A 21281-nucleotide genomic window follows, 5' to 3' on the forward strand; every position below is an offset into this window, starting at 1 on the left:
AGTAGTGTCACCCACACTTTCAGAAGCAAGTGGGGAAAGAGCTAGAAGTTAAAGGCTAGTAAGCTGAATATACTGTTTAAAATTTGGACCCAATAGTAAACTCCAAAGTGAGGAGGTGAACGGATTCAGTGCTGATTTCATTGATAGGTGCTTATCGACTTTAAATCAGGAGTGATTTTGCCAGTCCACTTCATTTTGTTTTGCTGATATTTGAACCCACTGTATCTTGAATCCCGATAGGGCAAAGTAGAGTGGTGATAAATGGGTGTCAGGGAAATGTGCAGTGACAGGGAAGTATTGTACTTCTTTCTCGGGAATCACCCAGGTCAACTTGCCTTTGATAATTGATGCTTAACGTTTAGCTTCTGTTTTCTTCTTCATCCCTCAAAACATTATTTTCTAACTGAGGGAGCATAAAGCCAAGCACAGATTGTCTTCCCAAATTACAGAAGACAAATCCCTGGGCTTTAATTTTATGAGGGAGTTCCCAGAGTCTCAAAATCTGATTCTGAGATTCGAAATTAATGTTGTGTTGGTAAACGGGTACCCATCTGGCTTTATGAGTTGGTCTATATGTGCTCTGAATGAAAGAAAGTTCAGGCCATCTCCCCTGCTCATCTGGGTTTGAATTACTCAAAACATGGAATTAGGTTTATAAATGGGCTCAGTATTGGATAGTTGGACAGCCTTCCCATTCTCTCTGGAAGGCTAGGTGGCCCCAGTGAATATGAGCCTATTAGCAACACGTTTGAGATCAGATGCTGCAGAGAAGATTCACATGGAAGGTGAATAATCCTCAGAGGTTTTATTGTCATGAAATGGAAGGAAAGGTGAATTAGCCATGTCTGCCTCTCAGACATGATATGCCTGGTTCCTAAGAGTGTGCAAATACCTAAGTATTTCTAAGAGCCTAGGAGTATAGTTAATAAAAGGCTGATGTACATCAAGACAAACCTCATGTTGTTAGCAGCCTATAACTTGAGATAATGTCTATACCCGACATGATTCATTATATTAATCACAAAATTAAAATGTAAGTACAAGCCAGCAGGAGTGAAGGAGCAAATCACTTAAAAAAAAAAGTGGTATTAAAAACCCCCAGTGCTCAAGACTTGACCTTTGGGAATTTATATATTGGATTTAATGGAGCACCAAATTTCAGTCTTCTGCTTTTATAAACTATGCCAAATACATGACTTGGTCATTTCCTAATGTAAATTAAGCACACGCTTTTAAAAATCAGTAATGATCTTAGAATGAGCTCTTCAACAAGAATTTCTCAAGGGCTGTGGTTTGCTGAACATAGTGCTAGGGGCTTAGAGAAGGACATTAAGACCTCAAAGAGCCTGTAGTCTGGTTATGGAGATTGTAGACTCACACATTTAAGACCAGAGCAAAATGACCCCACAGTGTCCACTTCTGTGCAGTGCTGGGCGGTGCAGTCAGCACTATTTTTCAGAGGAATGAGAGAGGTTAGGAGCTGGGGTCTCAGTGAAGGTGGAATTAGTTCCAATAGGATAGTGTAATTATGAAGAGCTCAGGCTCTGATGTCTAACAGGCCTGAGATTGAATCCCTGCTCAGCCATTCATTAGTTGTGTGACGTCAGGGCAAGTTGGCGGACCTCTCTGAGTCTCAGTTTCCCCATCTGCCAAATGGTGATACGGAGTCTCACCACGAAGACTGAATGAGTTCATGTTTCCCTTTCCATAGACAACAGTTATGTTTTCCACTCGTCTACCACCATCACCAGCACCACCTTCATTATTGGGCCCTAGAGGATGGGAAGGTATTGTAAATGGGCACAGACTGAAGCCAGCTTCCCAAAGAAAGTAAAGGCAAAATGAGTACAGGTATGGAGATAGGAAGGAGCCCGACATGTTACTTCCAGGCTGGGGAGGACTAACTAGCCCAGAACAGAGGGCAGTTCTTCAGACGTATAGGGAGAGGAGATTGGATAAAGAGGGTAGGACCAGATGATGGCGGAAATCTTTTGCAATCCCCAGAGAAGGCCGTACCTTAATTCTGGGAAGATAGGGTGCCTTGAAAGGTGCTGGAGAGTAATATCGGTGTGTGACTGCTGGGACAACAGGAAGTTCAAAAATTATTTGCTAATTAATTGGGTTGCAACACCCGAAGTAAAGCCAAATCTTCTCTCTGCATTTGTAGCCCATTCAGCACTTTCATTATAAAGGCTCCAAAACATAGTAAAACTCGTACCAATTATACTTGAACTGTTTCTCAAACCCCACTCATCCTTGAATCTTCCTAGTGTTTCTACTAACTCTAAGCAGATTTAGTACGGTTCATCCATTTTTTTTTTTCTCTCCAGATCTCCATTCACATAATCATCAATCGATGGTCATAGCAAGGCAGGTAAAGACAGGTTTTAATTGAGAAAGGAAAGAGGTCAGCAAAGAGTTGTTGCTGTTTTTAAGGAGTATACATTTTCTCTTTCTTTAAGAGAGAAGAAATCCAAAGCCATGAAAAGAAAAATAGCCTGACTCAGGATGTAGGTTGGAGAACAAGCATTAGTTCTATAAGGAGACTCTGAGGCTTTTCAATATTTAGGGTACTGGTATTTGTCTTCTTAATTCCCCAATGGGATATGTATTTTTTTTAATCCCAGGATAGGATTAATTATCTTGGAAGAGTCTAATCTCTACCCTCATGTTTTAAACCGCAAGCAGCGAGACGTTTTAAACATTATGAAAAGAAGAGAAAATCTCTCCTGACAAATAAATGCTTTGAAAAATTAGATATTAGTACTTGTCAAGTGCTCTTTCTTTTCAGAAATATTAAAATTGCATATTAGAATGGAAGGATCCTTACACGATGCTCCCTTCTAATGTCGCAAAAAATAAGACTTTAGGAACAATTTCAGAGACAAAAGATTATATGAAACATCCAGCTTGTCCCCTTATGGGAAATTTCTCTCTTTAACATCCCAGGCTCAATCATTTCCTAATGTGAAATTACAGATTTTTCAAATTACCATATAAAACTGCAAAAAAATTACACTTGTGACCACCGAAGAGATAGCATATACTATCAGTTTGATTTTAAGAGGCATACATCTTTTATACTACCTGTCATTTTTATAATGCCTTTTACAAATTTAATCAATACATTTTAACATTCTATATACTTTAAGTGCAATATACAATAAATATTCAAGTTTCGTCTTAAACATGCTTTAGCCTTTAAATTGTTAAAACTGCAGTGCCCTTTCAATCTACTTACATAATGTCATAAAATATACATTTCAAGGTAAATGAAGTCAGCTACTTCAATTTAGTCCCTCAAACTGGTAGTAAATGAGAGGTTAACACTATGGTGCCAAAACCATTATTGAGTAAATTTAGCACCTTGGACAGCTCTGTAAAATCTTTATTGCTTTCCTGACCTGCTCGTCATGTTCTGTCTGTGTGTTCAGTGGCTCTCAGCTCTGATTGAAAGGCAATATATTAGATCCCCAACACAAACACGCTTGGGGGCTAGTTCACTGGGAGCATAATGACATGGAGGTGAGAGCAATTTTCTGGTCACCGAAATCCAAGCACCTTGCAGGTCCGCTGCACTAACTCATAGAGGACCCAGAAATTTCCTTTCTCCTTCCCATTTGCAGAAATAACTAACAGAAGCTGAATCACATGGGCAAAGCGGAGCCAAAAGGGGACTCTCCCTTAAACCCCATAGTTGATACCACGATGAAGGACATTTTAAAATAGGCGAGATATCATTTAAGGGAGTCACTTCCAGGACACAAAATCAGATTCACGCACTGTCCTCAAGACTGCTGGTCTGAAGCAATGCTGGCTGCTGACCCACCTACGGTGGCAACGTGCCTAGTAGAAAGCATGTCCCGGCTCTTTGTATTGAAGGAGGCGGCAACTCCAGGAAGTGAGATTCACAAGCTTCATTTTCAGAGGATTGAATGGTGATGAGAGCTCTGGGTATTGAATAAGGAGAAAAAGGAACAAGTAGATTATGTTATTGAAAATGGTTATCACCAAAAATATATCAGTTTAAAATATACAGTCTACACTGATAGTTGGAATTTTTCAGGCACAAAAACTTCAAAGATCTTGGAGTTTATTGTGGAGTTTAACCTTCCTTCATCCCTGGTTCTGTGAAATTAATCAGAAGAAGAAGCACTGCTTTAAATCCTCGGTGATACTGTTCCAAGATTGAAGTTTGCAAGTGCAGTTTCTGACTGCACCTTATCTTGCTTTTGACAGAGACTTGTATTTTTTTTTCCCTAAAATGAAAAGAAAAATACCTTCTCTGCCAAGCCCAAACACTGGCATAAATATTTATTTGAAGAAATAAATGAATATAGACCCAGAGAAGTCAAATTTTGGTAAATAAACTAACTTGATCCTGTTTTGTTTTCATCTTTCCTAAGAGCCAGATAAAGCCGTGAGGTTTTAGTGAAGGCAGCACAAGCTGATTTGATCTGGGGATAGGGTCTACTGTGCCCATACCATAGTAAATTATTAACTGCTGTTGTCAGACAGTGCTGCAAACAAAAAGTGTTAGATTATCTTGTAGCTTGCATTAAAAAAATAAAGAAATTATTTCAGATGTATTGATCCAAACCCCATTGATTATATAATGTTTTGCACTCCTTATATGAAAAATAACAGAACTGTTTTATAAATGGGGTCTAGCAGCTTAAGGCAAGCATAAATGTTTATTGAGAACTGAAAACCCCTCTATCTCATTTTTGAATTTAGGACATTATGTATGTCATAAGTAGTTACTGCAGTATGACAACTATTTTATCTTATAGAGAATTTAAAATCGAAAAATGCTAATATGTATCTAAAAGCGTGTCATTTCAAGAGTTGTTCAAGAATTTTTGAAGAGGCTATGGTGACAGCAAAATGAATGCAATTATATCCCTATTTTCTGATCAGCGTCTGCAGTATGTGAAAATTGAACAGCACTGCTTCTCCATGCAGAAATCTATTGTGTAAAATGTTTAAAGTTAAACTTCTTTTTGAAACTTTACCCACAGCAAAAAAATTATAAACATATCTTCTTGCAAATCACTTCTGATAACCACACCACGCCTTCATGTTTGCTTCTCTGATAAACCTCCATTTTATTTGTATCAAGCTTAACTTTCCTTTTCACATTCCAGTATAAGTGAATCTGCAGAAAATTAGGGCTGAATGAAGAGGGAATGATTTCTTGTGGTTAGAATGAAAAAAAATTACCACCACACACATTTTTGTGGAGCGCCCTATATTATTAGAAACAAGCATGCTAGCTAAATATGGAAGCCCACCTAAATGAAAAGGAGACATTTTTTCTTCAACTGGAGTGAACAGTGGAGCATGTATCTAGAAGGAGAATGAATGAGCAAATGGGGAAAATGACAAACAATACTGAAATAGCAAAGAATTGCTATAAGAGAAACAGACTCTGCCAGTCATGAAAATTGGTGCACATGGAGCTTCCAGGGGCAGGAGAATTCTTTTGTGAGAACCTCTGACAAAACAGTGCATTGCCCAGGTAGATGGGTTTACTACATCGCCCCCTTATATCATGACTCTGCCGTGCAGATAAACAAAAGAAGTTTAATGCTACATGCTTCTAGTTGCTGAAGATTGATTGGACATCTCTTGAAAATGACCTGTCTGATAAGGTCATGGTTCCTGGAATAAGCAGTTAAGTGCAAAATAAACACATCTTAGGGATTCATAACATGTACCAACTGACATCCATCATAGTAATCTAGTAAATGACCTCGCAATTGTATTCAGCAATAAACATATGAGCGCTTTATCGTGCTTATGGCACACTATTGAGTGATGTATTTTATCTTGCAGTACCAATGATGCTCACCTTTTGACTTGATTAAGTGTGTACGTGAATAGGGATAAATTGGTGATTTAACGCCATTCGGGGGTTCTTTTAAAGCAGTGCATTGGCAAAGGATGGTCAGAGGAAAGTGGAACGTGATCATGTGAAAAGATAATGACATCCTGCCTTCACTCAGAGGATTGTATCTGTTTTTCTCCTTGACAGGAAGTGATACTCAAAAGGGCTGCAGATCTGGTGGAAGCGCTGTATGGGATGCCACACAACAACCAGGTGAGCATACTGGGTCTCGAACCTTCCACATTCAACTGAAGTGCCTGGAGTCCTTATTAGAATGAAAAAGTATGAAAAATACAAAAGCTCTTGCACGAGTTCAGAGTATGAGTCATTCGGACCTAACGGGTTGCAAGGCCATTCAAGTCTTCTCTCCTTTTGTAAATCTTTTAACGCCTTATCTAGGGAATAATTTTTTCTTACGAGAAAAGGTACTTTATTTAAAAGGACTCTTCTGTGGGAATGTAGTTCATCACTGAAGAAGAGAGTTACCGGTGCTTGATTTTATTCCTCTCAGGTTTTCAAGAAAATTTAGAGGAAAAGGGGGGGTTAATTTCTTCTCCTAAAAAGTATAATGAGGCCTGAATATTGTCTGCTTCTATTTCGTAGAGCAACTCCATGTATCTGATTCAACTTGCTCAGGAAACTGAGTCTGAGAAATCCTCCTTCCTTTCTTGTGTCACTTGAATCAGTGTCCAGGGGACACAGTCCCATTAATACTCAGGGACACAGGTCATCATGTAAATTTGCTCTTAACTTCATCTGGGGAGATGAGTTGCAGGGTGTGTGTGTGTGTGTGTGTGTGTGTGTGACCCCCGAGTTCTCTGTGTTACCTGTGGGGTAGGAAAGCCCCAGGTTGCTGTCCTGTACTGCAAAGTAGTATAGAGGGGACTGGCTGAGTTAATGGGCTTTCAGAGTCAGATGAACAGGGTTATGCAGCCCAGCTCTCTCCTTAAATAGGTAAGTGTACTGAAGTAAGGTCTTGGCCTCTCTGAGCCTCAGTTGCCCCATCCGTGGTATGGGCGTGATGATGATGAGACTGAACACACAGGTTGGTTGAGAGGGTTGCAGAAGTTGGTGCCGTTAACCATGGAAAGCTCTAAGCACGGCCTGTAGTAAACACTTGGAACGTGGTACTCCTGGGAATCTGACTGGGCAGCTAAGGGGGATGTTCCTGTTACTTTTCAGGAGATTATTCTGAAGAGAGCAGCTGACATCGCAGAGGCCCTGTACAGTGTCCCCCGCAACCACAGCCAGCTCCCGGCCCTCACTAACACCTCGGTCCACGCGGGAATGATGGGCGTGAATTCCTTCAGTGGACAACTGGCTGTGAATGTCTCCGAGGCGTCGCAGGCTACCAATCAGGGTCAGGAGCCCCACTCTTCCCCTCCCCATTTCCCTGCCCCTTCCCAACCTCAAGCTACCCCACCCCCATTTATTTGGCACAAAACAGTGTTTATTTTTTTTAATTCCTTTTTTTTTTCCCCAAAAGGGGAGATTCCTAGTCTGTGTGTATCAGATATTATTGTAGAATTTTGGTTCTAGCCAGCATGTCTGGTAATTTGGTGGAGGGGCTAGAAAGGATGCATGCATTTAGTTACCTCACCATTTGACCTTTCACTGTAAACCATGAATGACAGATCACAAGGAGGTTTGGAACTAAAGTTTTGGAGGGGCCAAAGCACATCATCCTTGCCCAGGGAGTAGGAACCCGTTACCCCCAGGGTATTATGTCTCGTAGATTGGGATTTATTTCTGTTCCCAAATGATAAGTTATAGGTCCTGCATTGCCACTTCTCACAGGCCCGCTAAGTATCTATGATCTCCTGAGAAGTGTGTCTTTTGCTCGCTTCCCATTTTAATCACGGAGCTAGTACCACCAATCCACCCATGAATCACCTGGCCCCTTCCCTTCAGGATGCAGCGATGGGGCAAGAAACAGAGACTTTCCTTTCCCCAAGCTTCTCAGACCCGCCACCCATCCGGACGCTACCCTCATCCTTGGTTTTGCCCCCGCCCCTCAGGTTTCACCCGCAACTCAAGCAGCGTATCACCACATGGGTACGTGCCGAGCACCACCCCTCAGCAGACCAACTATAACTCGGTCACCACGAGCATGAATGGATACGGCACTGCCGCCATGTCCAATTTGGGCGGCTCCCCGACCTTCCTCAATGGCTCAGCTGCCAACTCGCCCTATGCCAGTAAGTAGAGATGTGTGTCCTGTGTTTCTGCACATTTTTGCTCTAAGAGCTGGGCGTCGTGCTGTGTGGCCCACTGTGCAGGTCTCCCCGGTCCCCAGTCTGAGGGCCCCTGCCCTGCCAGGCGTAGACCCAGGTGATGGGACCAAAGCCAGCACTGTCCCCAGCAGGAATCTCTGCCCTCCTTGCTCACCGTCCTCCCCATCTCCCTCACAAAACTCGGCTGCAACCAATACAGCAGCATGATGTCATTGCAGGAACCCAAGCTTCCAGTCAGATGGAGTTGGGTTTGACTCTTTCTTCTACCAGTTACTGACTGGTGGCTGTGGGCAGGTTCATCTCCCCTCTAAACCTCAGTTTTCTTTATCTGTAAAATGGGGAAAGAACCAGCACCTGCTCCCATACAGTTGTTGCGAGACTTGTATAAAATAATGCACGTAATGAGCTCGTCCTGAGGCCTGGGCCATAGGAGATGCATTCAAATCTAGGTACTAATCATAATGACAGAATGATAATATTAACTGGTGCTGGTAGTTTAGCATACTAACAACTATCCAAACTTAAAATCTCTTTTTTTAGTGCTTGGAAATTTTTTCCCCTTTGTGTTTGATATGTACAAAGAAAAAACGAAAACTGAACAAATCAAAAAACACACTTTATTTTTTTCCAAATATTTGGCATGATGAAAAAAATTACATACACACACACACACAAGAAATTGTTCTTTGGTGTCTCGTCCCTGTCTTAAAGAAGCTTAGCTTAAAGGATTTTTTTGGTGCAATGTTTAGATTGCATCTAAAGAACCTCAGGGAACTGGCATCTTTACATATAAAATGTCATAGGCTGTGTTTGCGCAATCTCTTGATCGCCCTTTGAGGATTTTTACATAGAAAACCAAGTTCATCTTGGACAATGTGGGTGGCTCTTCCGGTGTATAAAATATGTAAACTCTTAGAATTTTGTGGGATGAGAGCAGCTGTGTTGTTTGTTAAATGAAAGAATGGTCATGTTTTTAAAATGAGTCTCAGCTAAAAAAACGGAAGACGATGCTTTCTCTGATAGTGGAAATGTGGAGTGTGCTAGGCTGTTGAAAAAGGAAAGCTCATTCTTGGCCTTTGTGAGAAGTTATTTCTGAAAGTAATACTTAGGGCCACTTACTTACCTTCTTGGTGAATTTGTAGGCTCAGTGTGTGCTAAATCTCTATATTTCTTTATTTCTACTTGATCTGCTTGGAATCAGCAACTTGTTGAACATTTAAAATTCCCCCTAATAATCTGCATATATTACGTCTGTCTACTTGAGCATCAGTGTTTGGGGTCAGTTTCACATTAGATTTTGAGTCATCAAAAAATTGTTTCTCAGATCTATCATTTCAGTGTTCTCCCTTCTACTCAATCAGAAAATGTTTCAATCATGACCTGAAAATTAAAAGGTGGCATTCTTAATTAAATCAATAACCTAATTGCTATGTGGTAGCAATTCAGTTGAGGGGCTTGGATTGCTCTGGCTTCCCAAGCCCTTGCAGACACCCAGTGACTTGAGCCTGAGATTGCATCCGTCAGACTACGAAACTTCGAACATTTAATTCCCATTAATTGATTTCCTCAGTGCTCACAAATATAGTATTAAATTCTCAAATAGGCTCTCAGATGGGACAGTTTTATCTGCATAAATGCAAATAAAACAATAAACACAAAGCCCAGCTGATTTGAATTTTTGTCTCCATAATATTTAATTATTCATAAGCCACTCATGTTGAAAAATTCCAAACAGAATAAAACATAAAATAAGACATTCCACTGCTGAACACACCTTCTGGTATAGTGGCTGATATCTAATAATGTTATAACAAATGGAACTGCTTGACTATATTTCACCCCTTCCTCTGTTAACGCCCCCTCCCCAAACTCCCCACCTCTAAATACACATAATGATCGCATTTGCCAAGGAGATTAATTGCCTTCCTCAGTGAACCAGCAGGATTTCAAGTCTACGAATATTTAAAAATCAAACCTCCAGTGCAGGAGTTTTGCAATTTAAATGGGTGTTATTATTGAGCGTATTTTCACATTTACAAATCCTCAGAGATGTATAAAAATGCTGGTCTCATTAGAAGAAAAAGTACAGTTTAGAAAATGTTTGTGAAAATTCTGATGATGGCGGCTCTGTGTTCTGCTCCATAAAGCATCCAGTGCGTCTGGATTGTGTAGTGCTGAGGGCTGATTACAAGGGGTCATTTCCCCCCCCACCCCGACCCCGATGGCAATTGCTGCCTGCCACCGATTTGATAACCACTTCCCTAACTTTCCAAAGCCAGTAGGCCGAGGGGGAGGCCACCTAACTGGCAATTTGGACTCTGGTGTGCTCATGGGAAGGGGCCTGTCCAATGGCAATCTGTTTGCTTAGCAGGGTAGCCTAGGAGAAAGAGCACTGCATTTGGGTTTGGTTCTTGGCCTCACCTTCCAGCTATGGCCCTGGGGCAAGTCACTGGCCTATTTTCTGAGTCTCAGCTCTCTAGGTTTGCTAAGGTGTCAAAAGGATGTAATAGGTCCCAATTTAAGCTTGCTTGGCCAATGGCATAGACGAAAAAGATGTGAAGATTCTTGCAGGTGATAAAGCAATATATAATGTTTATTCCATAATGTGAAAAAGAATACAGTAAAGGAGGAAGTGCCTAGAATTTGAATTAAGTGCCTGAAAATCATCAGACAGGATTCATACTTTTTCCCAGGAGATGGAGGAAGTGGAAGGTGAGTGTGTGATGGCACCAGTCCTGAGTGTAGAGGGCTTGCATGTGCTCAAAATCTGTCTCCTAAAGTGACCTGAGATTATTAGCAACTATCAAAAGATGAAGGAAAGGCCAGGCAGAGAGGACTGTGGTTGGTGGAGAACGCGCAGCGCCCAAACTCTTTCGTATCCCCAAGCAGCTAGGTTTTCTCTCTCTCCGAACTGCCAAAGGTCTCCTATCATTGATAATTCACGTCACCACCACTCCCAGACTGTGAGTATTTACATAAGGCTCTGATCCTGCTGCTTATTAGTTCACACTCATCTCTGTACAGCTCCGCGGGTGATAGAGAGAATTTGGAACTTTGACTTGTAGTCCTGCTTTATTTACACATGTTGCACGTGGCAGACTGTTTACCCGCCTGGCTTCCGACCTACCTCTTGTTTGTCTTGTGGAGCATGAAGATACAGTCATATCCTTCAGGAAGCTGTAGCTCCATGGGGAGACAGGCGACACATACACACCACCATCTGCCAGTGCCTTAAGCTGGAATCCTGGTGTTGCCTTCAACTCACTCTTCTTCCTCACACCTCTCCTTCCACTGGTGACCACACTCTCTCGGGTTGGCTTCCTTCTCTCTCTTGTATCCCCAGACCCTTTGCTAGAACCTTAGTTGAGGCCCTACCTGGAATGCTTCCCCTGACACCTCCTCCATGAAGCCTTCTTTGGTCTCCCTTCCCTGCCTCCCCAGAGTTGGCCATACTCACCTTTGAGGCTATCATGTGGTACTCCCCTTATAAGAGCGCTCTTGTTTCCCGGCTTGGGATGCTCTAGCACGCTGCCTGGTACATAGTCGGCCTACAACAAAAGGAAACACGTGCTGAGTACCAAATCGTGAGAGCAGACAAGACCCACAGAGTTCAGGGAAGGCTCCTGCTAGAAGGGCGGCCTGAGAAGGATGGGTGTCAGGGTCGGAGCTGAGCTGCCTCGTGTCAGGACACCAGGAGAGGCACTGATTTCTCTTTTCCCATTGCCCCTTAGTCGTGCCATCCAGCCCCACCATGGCCTCCTCCACAAGCCTCCCCTCCAACTGCAGCAGCTCCTCCGGCATCTTCTCCTTCTCACCAGCCAACATGGTCTCAGCCGTGAAACAGAAGAGTGCTTTTGCGCCTGTGGTCAGACCCCAGACCTCCCCACCTCCCACCTGCACCAGCACCAACGGGAACAGCCTGCAAGGTAAGCCCCAGGCCCCACCCGGGCCAGCTAGACGCCCTGACTCACCTTCCCAGGGCCTGAAGCAGATGCGCCACTGTTGCGAGGGGATCGGCCTTGGGCCTGCCTGCTTCTGTCCACCCTCATCTATTCTGTTCCTTTGTGTTCGCCCTCGTCGGCCCCCCTCCCTGACCCCCACCCCCACCCCGGCATCCCTCCTCTGCTGGAGTTGCCTGAGCAGTTCTCTTTCCAACTCCAGCAATTCTGCTCAGGCCTGGGATTTGCTTGAGAATACTGTTTCCACGTACTAATGCCATCGTTTCTCTTTCCTCTCTCATTCCCTGTGGTCGCCATAATCAGATCAGTCTTTTGTGGACTCTAGCAAGTTCTCCACTGCAGGGTCTCTCCCGGGACTGGCCTTCTCCTGAAGTAGGTTCCCTTCCTGTTGCCTGTGTCAGCATGCACATTTGGTGGGGCTGATCATGGGGAGGGGGTGAGTTAGCCTAGCCAGAGCCCTGAGGTTACAGCATCTTAGACCAAAGACCCAAGACTTACTTCTGGGAACCAGAAACCCCAAAGTGCTACTAGAGGACTCTGGTTCATATCAAAACTGTTTGATTTCCTCCCCCTCATGGAAAATGGAAAATAACAGAGCAACCAAATTTGAGGTGACCTTTCTATTCACTGAGAAGAAACCCAACCTTTTAAAACGGGTCCCACCATTTCTTACGCTTTTCTTACTGGCACTGAGTTGTGGTGTTGACCTGCGTGACCTCCCTCCTTCCCCACAGTGAGACTGTGTGATCAGCACTCAGAGCCCCTACCTTAGAGACAAGAAAGCGAAAGGTTAGCGAGGTGATGGAATGGCTTGACTTCCGACAGAGGTGGATGGCAGAGGCTGGCTTCAAACTCAAGCTCAAGAGTTCATCTCCTCCCTCCAGCTTCCAAGCACTTTACTGCTCAGAGGGGGTAAACAGGATGTATCCAGGATTCGTAAGGCAGCTGGCAGGGAAGTAAGATCAATAAAACCATCAGCTGCCATTCCTTGAGCACTGACCAGTGCTAAGCACTGAGCCTGCTTTATCTTATTTAATCCTCACAACTTCCTGATGAAACATGAGGACAATTATGATCTCCATTGTACAGAGGATAAAACTGAGGCATAAGGAGAGAAAACACCTGCCCATAGGCATAGCCAGAAACAGTGGGGATGAATATAAACCCTCAGGGTCTATGCCCTAACCCTTAGCCTACCCAGTGCCCCACGGAGCCTTCCTTCACAGCCGTCTTGCCCATCTTCACTGATGGAGGTGAGTCATGGAGGTTGAGAGGGGTCAGGGGGGCAGCCTGTTTCTTACGTCTCTGTCTATCTATTTATACTTCTATACACGTACTCTGTACAGGACACTTTTCACTGATGTAAACTTACATCCATTCTCTTGAAGACCCTATGAGGTTGGTACTACTCCCATTATACAGATGAGGAAATCAAGGCCCCGTTTGTTCAAGGTCACATATCTAGTAATGGTGGAGCCCAAACTGAACCCCATCTGTGTGACTCCTGAGCCTGAGCTCCTGCTTCCTTTTCTGACTCCATAAGGGCTCAGCAAGGCACTCCTCAGAGACCTGCTGGCCAGTCTGCCCAGCACAGCCCAGGTCAGTGCCCCTGCCCCCTCCCTGAAATACACATACCCTGGCAAAGCCATCTTCTTAGAGGGAAAAGGAAGATAACCGGACTGTGGAACGACATTTCAGGCAATATTACTTGTGATAGGAAATGCCCACCCCACAAAGGGGAGCCACCCATTCACACAAGTCTCTTTTTCCGCTAAAAATAATGCTTTGGCACGCACAGTACACCTCCAGCTGGCAAACTGGGGATATAATGCTTAAGGAACATAACTTATAATGGGTTTAAATAAGGATAAAACCCGTGGAAAGCAGAAACCTACCATTCTTGAACTGCCAATCACAATGCTTGTTAAACACACACTTGACGTCAGGAAGAAGGTATAACGCGGTTTGTAATCTGCCGTGGATGGCTGGCGCTTGAGAAGAAAAGGCCCACTGCTCTTGCAGGGTCACAGCTGTATCACTGGCCACCGGTGACTGAAGTGGGCAGCCGTTCTGTGAGGCCAAGTGTCTTTTCATGCCATGTGGGCCAAGAAGGGAGCAGGAAGGGACTGAAAATAGGGACTCAGCTTGCGTTTTAGAACCTCCTGGATCTAGGGAACTTCTGGTGTGTGTGTGTGTGTGTGTGTGCTTAAGTAATGATGAAATGGCATCAAGACAGGGACACACAGAAAGTTTGTGCATTTGTCCCCCCCGGGGCATTTCTAACCCATGTCTGCACAGATTCCGAAAGTACAGAGACTGCTCCCCGCGTCTGATCATCAGCTGAGTCTCCGTCACATTTCTAATGCACAGCTTACAGCTGGGAGGGTTTAGGGTGTGGCTCAGGGACACGCTTTGTGCTGGATTTGCTATTGTGGATGACACTGCCCTTTCCTTCTAGTTGAGCATGTGTCCTGGAGATGCTTTCTGGTGGTTTTTGTTTTTCCAATATTGTCATGTGTCAAACGTCCCTAGTTTTGGGGAGATGGCAGCAGAGGAGGAAGGAGTCGAGAAATTAAAGTCACGTTAACTGATACCCCCTTGGAAGCTGTCCTCCCTCCCACCCACTCCACTCCTCACCATCCACTCGCCAGGCAGGGCCCACACACCTGGGATCCCACGTGTGTCCTCTGCACGCTGTCCCTGCGGACATGGGTGTGATGCATCACTGTTTTCAGGGAGCTCTTGCCTTGGAGTCTCCCCTGAGAAAAGTGACATTCTGACCGGAGGCTGCTAGACCCATAACGAAAGAATTACTTCATCTTCAGCTGTCTAAATTCCACTTCTATTTAAAAGAAAAGAAAAAAGAAAGGACACAGATGGGTTATAGAATTGAGGGTGAGAATCTCTGAAGTGTTGCAGTCCTCCTCCTCCTTTGCATTGTTACAGTAACACCTGCTTCGTTTGGACCCGCCTCGTTCAGAATTGTGATCATTAAGACAGGGCAGGTGACGAAGGAAGAGTTGGTTAAGCAAACTGACCACATACACAAGATTAGAGGTGACACATTTAGGCTGTTTTAAGTGTTTTAAAGGTCTCTTTACCTCCAGCTACCACTCTGCTAATTGTCCATCCTTCTTTTTTTTTTTTTTTTAAGCCAACTCCTTAGAGGCCCTTTTCCCCAGCAGCCCTTTCTCAGCCTCCTCTGGCGACAGCACTCATGTTTATTCCCCAACAGATACGCACTGTGGTCTCACATGATGGTGATGACAATGGTCACAGCCACTAACGTGGGAGGGAGGGCTTCTTCCCAGCCTGGCTTTTTCCCTGTCTCATGTATTCCTCCCAACCAGTCTTAGATATATATAGGCTGTCTATTGTCCCCATTGTACAGATGCAGAAACTGAGACAAAGCCAAGCTGGCTCATCCAGAGTTACGCAGCTAGCACATAGGGGGAGCCTGGGGTTAAATTCCAGGCCGACTGACTACTGTATCAGCCCCTGTGCTAAATGAAATGGTCATAGTCAAGCCACTGGGCTAGGACCATGTGGATTAGAAAATGCTGACCTTAAAAGCTTTTCCTGTGTTAGGGGAAACATGACACCACGGGAAAGAAAGCAGATCTGTCTGGGAGAGGCTGGATGCCCAGCTGTGGAAGTTCAGAGGAGGGAAAGATTAGGGAGAGTTCAGAGCAGCCTAGTGGAGAAGGGTGCCTTTGAACTGGACCTTGGGCCGAAGGGCAAGTCGGATTTGGGACCAGGGAGATGGGGGAGGCGCATTTCAAGCAGAAGGATCAAGGATAACCTGAGCCAGAGTGTAGGGGGCTGTGCACCCTTCTGCAGCACAGGCACCAAGAAGCAGGGAGAAGCTTGAACTGGAAGTCCTTACCTGGGAGTCAGAAGCTCCATTCTTTACTGATACTTCAAAATTCACAGTTTCTACTGTGATTCCAACTGGTTTTCTCTCCCAGGTAGCTAAAACGTTTGACGATTTACGATTCGTCTGAGAAATTTTTTAGGACAACGCAACTCTATCTCAGTACTTCTGGGGTCCCATAGATGTTCTGTTAAAAAAAAAAAAGAAAATGTTATGGTCAAACAAACCTAGAAGATGGTGTTTACTGCATCACTGTCTTGGAGTCACAATGCACGTATGTTTAACTAAAGGCTCTGAGACACCCCGCGGCTAAACAAAAGAACAGTCTCCCATTTTGTTCTCTGCACTTCTTTGCCCACAGAACACTTTTCCGAATGTTCACGCCAGTGAACATACCATGAAAAACTTGGGAAATTCAGACATATTTTGAATTTAAAGATAAACACACAGAAATCTCCTTCCGTTCTTATCTAGATAACATCATTGATCAATCCTGACCTTAGAGTCCCCAAGTGTGTCTGTTTTCAGAGCCCAGACCTGAGTCACCTCAGTACGCTCAGCTATTGTCCTGGAGACATCCTTTCCCTTCTCCTAAAGCTGTGCCCCTACAGCACGGATTCTCTGCAATTTCAAGCCTCAAAGGACTTCACTAATCAAGAGACAGGCAGCCCCAAGAATGCTGTCCCCACGCCATCGGACCTGTCCCCGACGTGGGGAGTTGAAACCCTAACCATGTCCCAGACAGTCTCCGCAGAGAAGAATTAAAATCAAAAAGGCCAGAGTGATTTCACAAAAATTGTCCGCACACTGTGCTGCTTTCTTTCCCCACCTCCTTGAAGCGCAGGCCGGCCGGCCTCACCCAACTATCTGCAGCCTGGTAGCAAATCTCCTGGAATTGTCTTTCGCTCCACGCACATGTTCAGTTTGTGCAAGCTCTTCCCCCCATTCTGTTCCTGATTAGCTCCTCATTCTTTCTTACACATATGGTGGTTCAAGGAAGACCACATTCCACCCTCTCGCTCCAAACTCTCCCAGCTCGGCAAAACTTTCCGTTTTGTCTTTGTTCTTATCACACTGAAAAATGCACTGCCTCTCAAGCCAGTAGTTTTCTGCGCTTCGGTCAGGGCACGTGCTCACCCAGCAGCCAGGGGAATGGCAGAGCCTCCTCCGTCTTGTGATGTCTTTGGCACATGTTACTCTCTGAGACTGTCGTGTCCTCATGGAAATCTTCACAGGCCCCACTGGGCCAAGTGCGTGTGCCAGTGGCATTTCTGAAACATTCTAAGCCTGAAACACCCATCCCTCTCACCCATGTAAGTAATCTTGGGGATTACAGCACAGATACAAGAAAAACAGCTTCTAACATTCTGGGAGCTTCCCTGCAGTCGTGCAATGAGGTTTCTTTATTAAACGGCCACTTTAGAGGTGCCTAAATTCAGAGGCCACAAAGGGAGCTCCTTTCCCAAAAGTTACTCATCAGTGAGGGTTCTGCGTCTGGAGTTTAAGAAGTGACGGATGAGATTTAGGGAGCTGTAACCCCCGATATTACATGCAAATCTCTGCGTGTAAGTACCTCTGGGGCTTCTTCTGGAGAAAGGTTCCCTGGCTTTTGTTAGACCCCCAGAGGAATCTGAAGGCCAACAAAGGAAAGGTAGGAAACTGGGGGCAGACCACAGCCACCCCTAGATACCCCCAGATATGTCTGTTCATTTGGTTTTAATTTTAACTTTTGGCTAACACATATAGACTGGGCTATTTTATCTTTTAAAAAATCCACCTGCCCACCTTCTCTAGAAGTAATTGGAAAGCTGGGTGGCTGCGAGCAGGCATTCCCACACGGCAGCACCGGGGTAGCGTTTAGAGTGCCACCCACCCTGCAGACCTCAGTCCACACGGAGGGGACCTTGCTCACTCATGATCCCAGCCTGGGCTCTCAAGGTGCTGGAGGTTTTGACTCCTGTGTTCCAGACTAAGAAGCAGTTATCTGTGGACTCACAGCCCATCACTTAGCTTTGCTTTATAGCTTTTAATGTGGCCCTAATAGAAGTCTAATCTAATTGATCTAACATACTATTTAGGTAGCAGAACACTGAGTAGCTCTTTTTAAAAAAAATTCTGGTCATCTAGAATTAAAAAAAAAAAATCCTGATGTTTTTAGGGCCCATATTGGCTGGGTCCACTGACGGAAATAGCAGGAAGTTGGTCAGTTTTCTACTTTGCTTTGTATCACATTGACGCTGCCTGATGTATGCTACAGGAGACTGCCCTTTAATGCCAGGCACACACAGTAGATTTTGGCGGAAGGCATAAGGAGACACACTTATTTTGCCAGAGGGTTAGAACTCCCACGGAAAGCCCTGCCTTTAGTAAAGGTGCCCGGACGCACCTCCAGCCTGGAGGAAAAGATCCTTAGGGAGGCAGGACCATGCTGAGCTGTCACACTGCAAAGACCCTCTTGCTCCCGCTACCTCCCCCTTGCCTTTGGAGCTACAGCATCTTGAATTCTCAAGGCTTAGATTGAAATACCCAGCTCCCCATTTCAGTCAAATCCAGGGCTCACTTGAATCTTAAGGGGGCTGCATCTCCAATGGATCCCAAATCTTTGGGGGTTTAAGTTGGTCTGCATTTGGCAAGTGACACTTCCTGTTTCTAAGAAAAATGGCTTACGATGGCTTACAAAAAAGACTCCAGGAGCTTTTGGACTGCGAAACGGCTCTTGCAAAACAACATGTGGATGATTTACGTGTAAATGAATCAGAAACATGTGGATTAAATTTCCTTGTGAATACAGATGGGTTTAAAAATTAACGGAAAAAGTGTTTGGCAAAATACTTAAAAAAAAAATTGAATAGAAAACGCCAGGGCTGGGGTAGGGGAAGCAGAGGAACGTGGGGCACACAGGGCTCACAGCCTCACCTGGCCTTCCAACGTCTACTGCAGAATTTGTGGTAGTTGGGGCTCGCTTAAAAACAAAGGCACATTCTCGCAGACATGAGAGTTGGGAAATTTAGAGGGTCACTTCCTAGATGCAGTCACCACTGACAAGGACATTCATTTAAATTTAGAATTGCCAACAAAAAGAAAGCAATGACTTCCTCTCTCTGCCTGACAGGATGCTAAGCCATCACTGGGAGCCAAAGATGGCTGCCTCTTGCTTCTAATGTAAGCATCGCTCTCATCTCCACATATTTCAAAGTTGCCATCCGGAACTCTGCACTCATCCCTTTATTCCTCATACCCATCCTGTGAAATGTTCCATATCGGATGGTACCTAGTTCATATGAGGAAACACAAGCCCAGAGAAGTTAAGCACTTTGCACCGGTCACACAGCTAATTTAGCGGCAGAAGTTAAAAATAACAGCAGCCCACCTCTATTAACTAGGAGCTGATACTGGCTAAGCACTTCACACTGGTTGTTTTATTTAAATGCCCAACAACCCTAACAATATCACAGCCCTTGCAAATACTGATACACTGCATTTCTAGCTGAGGAGGCAGAGAGGTTCAAGGAGACAAGCAACCAGCTCGGGGGGTGGTGGGGGGACATACCCAGCAGGCAGAAAAGCCAGGGGTGGAACGCTGTCAGATTCCATGCTTTTCTAAATACAGCTGTGTGTGGGTTCCTAACACGGCTTTGCAAGATTTTTGATTATTCCATACAGCCTTCCCTTTGCCTAGGATCTCTCTTTAGCTTTCCTAGGCTACAGTTTTCTAGGGACATGGCCAGACCATTCCAGAAACCCCGAGTGAAGCAGTGGCATAGAAGACATTCTACGTCCGCATCCTCCAGTGAACAATGCTTTCTGGAGCCAGTAGCCCCTTCTCCCAGGCCTGAGGACCTAAATGGAGTCACTCAGATCGCTGCTCTGAGCCTCCGTCCTCGTGCTCACACAGAGCACAGGCAGAGCCACGGGTTGTGGTAGAAACTACTGGCTGTTACAGTGGACCAGTTTTTTATTGTATATTTTGGAAGCGAAAGGGAGGGGAAAAAAAAGAGTGACAAACTGAAAATTCTCACTATTTTGCAAGCGTTGGGCTGCAACTTTCCCAGCAGTATGCAAACTATGTGACTTTCCAGTTATGTTTTAAAATTGAAATCAGATTTGGAGGGATGCTTAGGATCTTCTTTTCTGTTAAAGACACATACACATGCTGACATACTATCATTCTTAATAAAGTACATGTATATTTTATAATAAAAACTCCTTCCAGGGAAGATGAGAAAGCACATGTGTGGCTAATATTCAACCAACATAGTGATGTGTGGGTGTTTTTTTCCATCTTTTTTTTTTTCTCTCTCTCTTTCAGTGAGAAGTTTGGATGCAAAACCATTTACTCTTGTCTTCTCTTTTCACAGCGATATCTGGCATGATTGTTCCTCCCATGTGAAAGAATTGCCTTGAAGAATTTTATTAATGAAGAGGTTGGATTCTGCTACAGAAAGTAATCTGATACAAGTCCCAGAGTGGAACTTTTAACTCAGGCCTTTTTAAGAGGAATCACAATAACTGCAGATTTTTAAACAAACAATATCACCGACCTTGCAAATACTGAAATTGGAAGGGATCTGCTAATGCAGGGTGTTGGTTACAGTTGTTGTACCTCTCAAGTCCTTGGGGGGATATATTTATTCTGTGTTGATAAAAGCAAATCCTCTTTTTCTTTCTCTCTCTTTTTTTTTAAAGCTTAACTCGGCAATCATTTGTCTTTTATAAACCATAAAGCTGTATACAAGGGACACTATAAATAAGACTCCATGTTTTAATTTATGATGTTTTTAAAGCTGTGTAAAAGGAGAATGAAATGGTGATATTTACAAAAAAGCTTAAAAAGAAAAAAAGAAAAAAAAAAAAAAAGCTTGTATGGGACAGAATAGGAATGCCAGTTAGATTTTTTAGAAAACTAAGGGTCGGCTTTTGCGCCTTAAAGCATATCAAGTGGTAGTTACTCGGACAGTGCATTTCCAATATCTAACTTCTTAACATGCCACCCCTTAGCAGTGCAAGCTTATTTCTCTCTTTTGTATTGTTGTCTTAAGTAACTGTGTAAATAAATGCAGCCTGGAAAGTTAAAAAGTGATGTAAGTGATCACATTTTCCCCTTCTACTCAAAAATCCAGTGCCTCTAGACAGATCTTAAAACTGCGTATTTAAACCTGACAGCACTCTCTCTCTTTTGCTTATGTCAACTTCTTCGGAAGCCGACGGCTTCTCGAGAGCTTGGTGGCACACGTGCTGTGTGAGAATCTCCTTTGAGACTTCATGGAACAGGGTCAGGCACAGAATTCCACATTATGCCGTCCAGTTATCAAACCAAAATCCCA

At 44.1% G+C, this 21281-nt stretch overlaps 1 protein-coding gene across 4 annotated transcripts in view; it reads left to right on the forward strand.

Moving 5' to 3' along the window:
- EBF1 (EBF transcription factor 1) overlaps positions 1–20886 on the forward strand; it is a 394244-nt gene extending 373358 nt beyond the window's left edge. For all 4 annotated transcript variants that reach the window (XM_082621398.1, XM_082621399.1, XM_082621400.1 and 1 more), the window contains exons 12-16: positions 6038–6103; positions 7073–7250; positions 7909–8088; positions 11856–12050; positions 20316–20886. In XM_082621398.1, coding sequence (XP_082477524.1) covers positions 6038–6103; positions 7073–7250; positions 7909–8088; positions 11856–12050; positions 20316–20347 — 651 coding nt within the window. In that variant the 3' untranslated portion in view covers positions 20348–20886. The remainder of the gene's footprint in view (positions 1–6037; positions 6104–7072; positions 7251–7908; positions 8089–11855; positions 12051–20315) is intronic.
- The last annotated feature ends 395 nt before the right edge of the window (positions 20887–21281 follow it).

Source organism: Mesoplodon mirus (genome assembly GCF_964341445.2).
Source record: "Mesoplodon mirus genome assembly, chromosome: 5".
In the NCBI taxonomy this organism is placed as follows: Eukaryota; Metazoa; Chordata; class Mammalia; order Artiodactyla; family Ziphiidae; genus Mesoplodon; species Mesoplodon mirus.